The sequence below is a fragment of the Atta colombica genome, unplaced genomic scaffold (genome assembly GCF_001594045.1).
Source record: "Atta colombica isolate Treedump-2 unplaced genomic scaffold, Acol1.0 scaffold21, whole genome shotgun sequence".
NCBI lineage: Eukaryota > Metazoa > Arthropoda > Insecta > Hymenoptera > Formicidae > Atta > Atta colombica.
This window is the reverse complement of record NW_017259305.1, coordinates 2575269-2585156: the sequence shown is the minus strand read 5'-3', so window position 1 is coordinate 2585156 and position 9888 is coordinate 2575269. Positions and strand designations below refer to the sequence as shown.

General features: G+C 27.6%; 1 protein-coding gene across 3 annotated transcripts in view; it reads right to left on the bottom strand.

Moving 5' to 3' along the window:
• LOC108687607 (protein PFC0760c-like) overlaps positions 1–9888 on the bottom strand; it is a 23285-nt gene that overhangs the window by 6681 nt on the left and 6716 nt on the right. For 2 of the 3 annotated variants that reach the window (XM_018193458.1, XM_018193459.1), the window contains exon 5: positions 5723–6172. In XM_018193458.1, coding sequence (XP_018048947.1) covers positions 5723–6172 — 450 coding nt within the window. Of the gene's footprint in view, positions 1–3146; positions 3229–5722; positions 6173–9888 lie in introns of those variants that run through there. The other variant, XM_018193460.1, reaches the window with a different exon arrangement.

Here is a 9888-nt window from a genome sequence, read left to right as displayed (position 1 = left end):
AAAAAACTGGTTATACATTTATGATTCAAAGTATTGTCGCTGGCCACTACTTTCTCCCATCTTTCAGGTAGCATACGAATCCTGCGTCGAAAAAACTGGTCATCTTTTGAGGTTATCCACGAAACCAATTTTTTACTTCTTCATAAGACTGAAAGTGTTGGTCAGCTAGGCCGTGTGCCATCGAAACAAGTGATAGTCAGAGGGAGCAACGTCTGGAGAATACGGCGGGTGGGGTAGGACTTCCCATTTCAACGTTTCCAAGTATGTCTTGACCACTTTCGCAACATGGGGTCGAGCATTGTCATGCTGCAAAATCACTTTATCGTGTCTCTCGTTGTATTGCGATCGTTTGTCTTTCAATGCTCGGCTCAAACGCATCAATTGCGTTCGATACCGATCGCCTGTGATTGTTTCAGTCGGTTTTAACAGTTCATAATACACTACGCCGAGCTGGTCCCACCAAATACAGAGCATGACCTTAGAGCCGTGAATATTCGGTTTGGCCATCGACATGGAAGCGTGGCCGGGAACTCCCCATGACTTTCTGCGTTTGGAATTATCGTAATGAACCCATTTTTCGTCCCCAGTCACAATGCGATGCAGAAATCCCTTCCGTCTTTGCCTTTCAAGCAGCTGTTCACAAGCAAACAAACGCCGTTCAATATCTCTCGGCTTCAATTCGTACGGCACCCAATTTCCTTGCTTCTAAATCATTCCCATGGCTTTGAGGCGTTTTAAAATGGCTTGTTAAGTCACTCCTAATGATCGTGCCAATTCTTCTTGATTTTGACACGAGTCTTGCTCAAGTAATGCCTCCAATTCTGCATCTTCGAAAACCTTCTCTCTTCCGCTATGCCAGTCTTCGACGTCAAAATCACCGTTTTTGAAGCGTTGAAACCACTCATGACACGTTCTTTCACTAATAGCGGCCTCACCATAAGTATTTGAGAACATTCGATGAGCCTCAGCCGCAGATTTCTTCATATTGAAGCAAAAAATTAAAACCTTCCGCAAATGACGAGAATTTGGCTCGTAAACTGACATTTTCAATCGAGAATAACTTTATGATGCAGACACAAATCGACAATGTTTCTTGGCGCTTCGTATTTAAAATGTGTTTCTAACATAATGATCTTGTTTCTAATCTGATTATTATATACACGCACGTACGCACGCACGCATATTTTTTTTTAATGTTATTAATTCTTTGATATTTAATTTCTTCCTTGAATAAAAATTAAAAACAATTTTATTCCAAATCCATTCTTTTATAATAAAATTATTGTATAAGATTGAATATTTAAAAAATAAATTTTTCAAAAATTGTTACGTTGAATTATTGGAAAATGTCACATCTGAAGAATTTGTGATATGTAATAAGATAAAATATGTCACGATTTCATTCATTTTTTTTAAAAAGTCATGCATCTCGTTTCAGAATCGAGACGTATTTTTCAAAAATATATCATGATTTCATTCATTTTTTTTTAAATCACGTATCTTGTATTAGAATCATAACATACTTTTCAAAAATATGTCACGATTCTAATACGTGACTTTTAGAAAGTTATATCTTATCTCATTACATATCACAAATCAGACGTGACATTTTCAAACAATTCAATGCACTTTCAATTAAGATAAGTACAGCGTGTTCAAAATAAATTAACGTAAGATATGATAAAGTTACATATACATTCAAGATAAGTATAAATAGACAATATAAGAATATTCACGTAGCAGTTTTACATTTAGTCAGTGCAGTTTGTCATAAGAAGTTTTATCATAATCATATCTGTGCAATTTGTTAAATTGTTTTTATATTATGATTCAAAACCAAGTTTAATCTTTGGAAATGATTATCAATCCGCTTAATACTGTTAGATTTTTATTAGCATCTATAAGTCAATATATCTAACAGTAACTGAAACAGAAATAGAATTAAAAGAAAATATACAAAAATTATTGATAGCATTTTTCACTATAATGGATTGGAAGTAATAGAAAAAAACCTACCTCGATTATCATTAACTTTGATTATCAAGAACTTTATAAACTACGTAATTCTGAAATAATTGAAGATGAAGAAGTGGAGTGAAGATAATTTAAATTCTCATCCTCAATGTTCAAATGATGACGTAGACTTTGACAGTTCTTATAAAAAATGAGCTGTTTAGTATTGGCGGAATTGGAACATTAATGAAAAAAATAAAAACAAAAGGAATCGTTCGCTAAAATAAGTGCAAAATAAATTTAGAAGAGTTTCATCTGAAAATCGTCAATTAAGACAATTAAAAGAATTACATTTAAGTAGAAATCGTATAGAAAAATTATGTTACGTCTTCAAATTTATACATAATAAATTTACTATTGTTGAATTAGGATTCATAGTTCATGATATCTACAAAGATAGGCTTTACAAACTCAAGAAGAAATAGGAAATTTAAACCCTATTTAAAGCATCTCACGGTAGGGTATCAAGATTTAAGAAATCTCACCGAATTGTTTCGAGAAAAATTACGAAATTTGTAACTAAAAGAACAATAGAAGATTCCGTTGAGTTGCAAAATACAGTTAATGATTTTCTGAAAACAGTGATCAGTTATTGAACAGTTCGGAATGAAAATATCTTTAATTCTGATTAAAGTGGAAATTCTTCATTCTGGAAGGTCTTTGTCTAATGAAGGAATAAAGAAAGTAGAGTGTGTTATGCAATCTATATCATCAACACACTCATACATCGTACAACCAATAATATTGTGTAATGGAAATTTGTTATCAGTACTTATTTATTGTATTGAAAGAAACTAATGGTATATTTGGACCAAGAGTAAAAGAAACCTTATTTACAATAACATTTATTTACCAATAAATGTTATTGTAAAAACACTGAAATCTGATAAAATGACTTTAGGTAATTAAATAAATTTTCTTTTACTATACATTTTACTATACTTTTACTATACATTTACTATTAAAAAGTAAATATAAATTGCATAAACGAATATAATGAAATAATATAATGAAATTATAAGTCTTATTTCTATGATATATTTTATATTTTATTTAAGAATCTCATAACAGTCATAAAATAGTTATTAATTTAACATTTATATTTCTTATCATCATTTTAAAATGTGGTTAGAAGAAGCTTATTTTCCAAATTTTCCATTGTTCTAACAGCGTCATGGACTAGACATTGTCTCAATATTATTTCAGATTTAACACCTGCAGGAAAACATATTACTATTATGGTATACTATTAAAGGCACAACAAGGAAAATACAACCATTAAATGTTTACGGATTTAGAATTTGGAAAAATTTTGCTAAAAGATTTTCAGATACGTACTGTTTTATTATTGAAAAGTAATATAAATTTACATGAACGAAATAATATAATAAAATTACAATCGCTGATACATAATCAATGTCATCTTCGCGATATCACAACTTATTTAAATATTCGTGATTTAAAAGTGGTTATACAAACGAAAGACTAGAAGAATTTGAAAATCCAGTAGAATTTAGTTTTGACAAAAGTTCAACAATATATGATCGAAGGTTGCAGTAATACAGCTGTAGTAAAATGTTCATGAAGTCATTATGTTTAAAACATTTTTTCATCGAGTATCATTATTGTAATAAATAAACAGAAATACAAAATAAATTTATTGTGTATAAACATTTACAAATTGTTTCATTACTAATTAGTATAATATATACATTTTGAAATTATTACATAAATGACAAGTAAATAAGATATTAAAACGCAAAACTGAAAATAACTTTAAGACAATAATCTTAAGATATTATAAGGAAGTAATGTATAGAAATGAATAAAAAAGTTTTACTCACTTTAAGGAGAAATAATAAAAATTATTATAACTCTTAACATTATTTATAATTTGTAATATTACAAATATCATATAAATTTCTTTATTCGTTGATTTATGTATTTTAATGTTCCGATAACAATTACTTTCGCATATGAGCATGGATAGCGTATATACCGAAGCGTTAATAATTAATTCTCGAAAATAATATGTTGTATTGTAACTTTATTACACATGGTTGAATTTGTAAAAAAATAATCTTTAATTTGATAAAAAAAAAAGATTAATTTAAGAAAATTACGAGTGGAGATATTTTGTTAAACAAAAAAATAAAAAAAAATTTTTTTCTTTATAACTTTAAAGTACTCTTGAAATCATATAATTTTTGTATAAAAAATTTTTGTATATCTTTTATACTTCCGACGATATTCGAAAGAAAAATACTGTTTCTTTTCAAAGAGATGTTTCACCTCTTAAACATGAGTTAGCGTATGTAAAAAAATACGTGTCTCTTAGATTTTACATTTCATGGAGAATCAAATCGGTTTCGAACAGTTGTGATACTTTCCTTATAAGATAGGCGATAGAGGGAAGAGTCCCAAGACTTAAAAGACTTTGAAGAACAAGCTTTAGATAGACTCTCTATACGATTATAGATATGTTGACAATATCCTTTTTGCTGCTCCATTTGAATGTTTAGATGAAATTTTATCAGTTTTTCATTTATTACACGATTTATTATGGAGGTTGGTAATGATAATTCAATTAATTTTTTGGATTCTCTAATTTTAGATAATAACAAAATTACATTCGACCAATATTGCAAACCATCATTTTGGGAAGATTTCTAAATTTTCATTCTCATCTATCCTATTAGTCATAAAAAAGGAATAGTGTTTGAATTGATTGATAAAATAGATTTTTGTCCTATCCTCGTTATCATCAAACAAATTTAATGGACTATTAAAATCTTGTTGGACAATAATTACCTACTTACGTTTATTTTTGCAGCAATTAATTTTTTCTTAAATTATTATTTTTACGATATATTATAATTGTAATTCTAGATTAAACATTATGTTGGTCATTAGTTGTTCAATTCTCTGTAATTACAAACTTTTGCGCTTGGTTAAGAATAATTATACAAGAACCGTTGACGATCTCCAAACATTTATTATGTATCTACATTATCGGTTTCATATCGAGTAATATTGCTTCGGCGTTTCCACATTTTCATATTAATAAATTTGCATAATCTTCTAAAATGATTGACGTACGTACACTAATTTTAATCTTTTATATTAGTTTTTAGATTAGATTATATGTATTGCTTTAAGATTGTTATTTGAATGATTGTTTGATTTTTATAGTATATCAATTTTAACATTAAAATTAGGATCAAAACATATGTAGAAATAAACTGTTTTGTTTTATGATAACTCAGCACTAAGATCTTGTTTGGCTCTATTGTTATTATAATATATTAATTTTATAAATTATTTGAGTCTTTGTTTTTATATAATATTATTTGTAAATATTTTGAATTATGAGATACAGATTTTACACACAGCACGATAAAATATATTGAGGATTTCATAGTATAATCCATTTTTGTGTTTATATTAAACACACATTTTTATGTCAATTTGTGTACAATAACTTTAATGTGCAGTTCACACTGAATGTATCCAATCGAATTTGCTAATAGAAACAAAATTCGAATGCTAATTTCAAGTTCTATTTTTCTTTTTTAAAATGCATTTTTAAAAAACTTCTCTACAATTTCTTTTCGTCAAATTATTTAAGTTCTCGTAAAGTGTGGAACAATGCAAGCGTTTCCGAATTTATAAACAATAGTGCATTACATAACTAGTGCATTACACTTACGTCTGATGGTTCTTCGTTATCTTGTGTTTCCGATGATTTAATTCTAGGTGCTATATTTTCATCATCGTTGATGTCTTCATCGACATTTTCAAAGTCTCCTGCATTATCTTCATCATCATCAGTATCATCCGGCTCTTCGATGTCATCAGCGTCATCGTCATTGTTATCATCATCATCATCATCATCATCATCATCATCATCATCATCATCATCATCATCATCATCATCATCATCATCATCATCATCATCATCATCATCATCATCATCATCATCATCATCATAATTATCGACATCATTGTCTGATTGCATGTTATCGATATCCATTTCATCGTAATCTACAGGTTCCTCTTTGATTTGTGTAAGCATTGTTGTTTCCTCGATAGCGTCTGTCTCAATTGGACATGACGGAGGAGCTTCTGATGCTAAAAGTATTTGAAGGGACTGCGATGTCTACAGGAAAATAAAAGTATTGTTAGTTTTTTAGAAAACGATATGATACATCAATCATACAAAATGTATAGTTTCAGAGTTTATAATCTGTTAAACATTTCAAGTTTATAATATATCTCAAAACTGTATACAGGGTGTTTAGAACGTAATAGATAGATCTTTCACATAATGGCAGAATGAACTAAACTGAGAAGAAAAGTCTTCTACTATTTTACGATTTTAATAATAGTTAATAAGATATTAATTGCTAAAAATTGCGGAAAATTAATCTTTAATAATTTTTTATTCAAATATTATAAATTTTCAATCAGGATCAAACAGGAAAACTGCAAGAAACAAAAAGTGTTTATTTTTTTCTCATAGAACTCTAAGAATTTTTTCAGAATTTCTATCAAAAGATCTATTATTACCAATATTTATCAAACATTCTGTATAATATAAGATAGGGATGCATTGAATATCCCGGAGATATCCGGTATTCGACATTACTCAGCACTTTTTTACTATTCAGCTAGATAGTCGGATATTATTAGTATCCCGTAATATATCCCATTGAAATTTTATATACGTATATATAAAATTTCAATTTTCAATTTATATACAGTACCCTCCGTAGATTTGAGAATACTCTACGTTTTATAGATTTATAAATAATTAGTCAATTGAAAAAAGACGAAATAAAAATACATACATATGTACATTATCTATAATGTATCTATACGTTATCTATACGTTATCTATACGTACGTATGTATATACTTTTATATTCCGTCTTTTTTCAATTGACTAATTATTTATAAATCTATAAAAATTTAATAACATGCTATTAAAAAATGCAATTTTAATTAAAATGCGATTCATACGAAATCTGATTCTTCGCCCTTACGAAAAAATACACCGAACTAGGCATTGGCGGTCCGAAATAAGTTAATTGCTAAAAATTGCGGAAAATTGGTCTTTAATAATTTTTTACTCAAATACTATCAACTTTACAGAAAAACTGTAAAAGACAAAAATTATTTATTTTCTTCTCATAAAGTTCTGAGAATTTTTTCAGAATTTTTTAATACCGTATTTTCTCATGTTGATGAACTCGAATTAAGTGTCAAATTAAATGTAATTTCGAACCGTTAATATTGTAGTTCGGTGTATTTTTTCGTAAAAACGGGGCCATTTTACAATTTTTACAGAGTCTAACAATAAATGACAATATATGTATAAACAATAGACCAAATTCAATCTTGAACGCTGTGAAATGATTGTCCAACATGGCATTATACATTTCGGCATGTATAAACTTGTTCTAGATAAATGTTTATTATTATTTAGACGACTTACGAAGTGTTTAAACCAAAAATATGTATAGATCTCTGTCATGTAATGACTTTCTTGTAAAACAGGATATTAATTCCCAAACTTACGGTACGTAACATTTGTAAGTCCTGCTGATTGAACTTTCAGTTTAAGTATGTTACTTTGATCAAATTTTATATATATATATGTATATATATATATATACATATATATAAAATTTGATCAAAGTAACATACTCAAACTGAAAATTCAATCATATCAGCAGCAGGACTTACAGATGTTTTATCGAATTTTCTGATGGTATTAACGGCAATAATTACAATAAAAATCTTTTAGATCATATATGTGAGAACATAATCAATACTAGAAATTAAATACTTATAACGGTTAAAACTGGATCTTTAATGCTTAAATAATTCAATGTGAATTATATACGTATACTATATATATATATGTATATACGTACACGCATTTATACTATATTTGTCATTTGAACTGCGCGCCGAATTGGTTTTCCGGATTTATAAATGCATTTAAACTATTGTACTCACAATAATAAATAATTAAATTAAATTGACAAGAAATTTTTAATAATTCAATACTCAATCAAGCATCATATTAAAAAGTGAAAAACTGTAAATAAATTTATTGCAAAAAATATTGGCTCGGCCGAGAGTTAAACCTGGATCTCTTGTATTCCGAGACCCCAGTAGTCCAAAAGCTTAGGACGTTCGTACAGAATTTATTATTACTGTAATAATTACGTTTATAAGTTCAGGAAACTAATTCAGCGCGCAGTTCGAATGATTACAAATATGGTAAATAGGGTAAAGTCGTCTAATATGAGATATCTTTTTTTAAAGATTTGTAACTTATTTACTTTACAACCTTTCCTATTTTCGTGTCAATTTTATGGGAAATATATTCAAGATTTATCACCAAAAGTTAGCGACCGATAGTAGTTATACTTTGTATGTAAAATTTTTTTATCGAAAGTGCCGATTTTGCTTATTCCAAAAAAGGGTTCCTAATATGACAAGGATCCTAATATACAAGGGTTTTCTTGTATGAGATGATATCTCATAAGAAAATTAAGGAAAAAATAAAGATAAACTTTTTATACTTTTATTATATTACATACAAGTAGGAACAAAGAATTTAAATGTTATACATAATAATTATATAATTTTTCTATGTGTGTGTATGTCATTATGTGTGTGTGTGTATGAGTAATCTTAACAATAAAATCGTCATTTTTAACATTTCATTCGATAGTACGCTTTGAGATATTAAATTGTTTAAATACTCTCATGTTAGCTAGGAATACTCTGAGTATTCCTCATATTACAACTTCCATGCCTTACTTGCTTTCATGATCACCAAATCTAATCTTTACAGTTAAACAAAGCATTATATCATGTGTTTTCCTATTAATACGACCTTACTCTATCACTGCATGCAGACTTTATTACCAAATATTTATTTATTATATAATAAAACAAGGTTTGAAGATTAACCTCAATAAAATTCAACAACATCCAATTTCAAGAATCTTTTTCACAACTATTACACGCATGATTTAATAATGAATTTTCTACTAAATATATTTCATTCTATGAATAATAAGTTCATAATAAAATCAACCACATGCGCTTATTAGTTTAACAGAAATCCCATTATCTCATATTGGGAACCTATCTCATAATAGGCGATCTTATCCTATATGCGTGTACATGTATGTATATAAGTCACATTAAATTATTTAAGTATTAAAGACCGTCCATCATTACAGGCATTTAATTTCTAGTATTGATGAAAAGATATTGTTGTAAATATGCCAACAGTTGTTTCTTGTGCTCATATAGCTTCTATCATTTATTATCTTTCTTATACAAGATAATTTGGCAAAAATTCCAAGACCAGCCGAAAATTTAAGTAGATTTTTCAAGAAAGATGAAATTATTATTAATTAAATAAAATAGCGATGATTAAAATGTAATAAAGATGTAAATAAAGATGAATATAAAATTACGTATAATGTTATAACAAGATTAACCAAGTAAATAATCTATAAATACTAATTACATTAATTTTTATTCCTTTAATTATAAAATATCTATTTTTAAAATTTGGAAAAATTATATGTTAAAATTATATGTTAAAATTATATGTTAAAATTATATGTTAAAAATGTCAAAAATCAACCATCGACGAGATATCATTATAGATTATCGACTCTGGACAAATTTTCACTATCAATGGGACCCTAGAGGTCCGGAGACAATTAAAAAATGATGACATTACGATCAAGTAATAAAAATTTACAATTATTAACATAAATATTTCGATAATTTATTATTAAATGTGATGTTTTATTATATAAATGTTATATAAATAAGTAC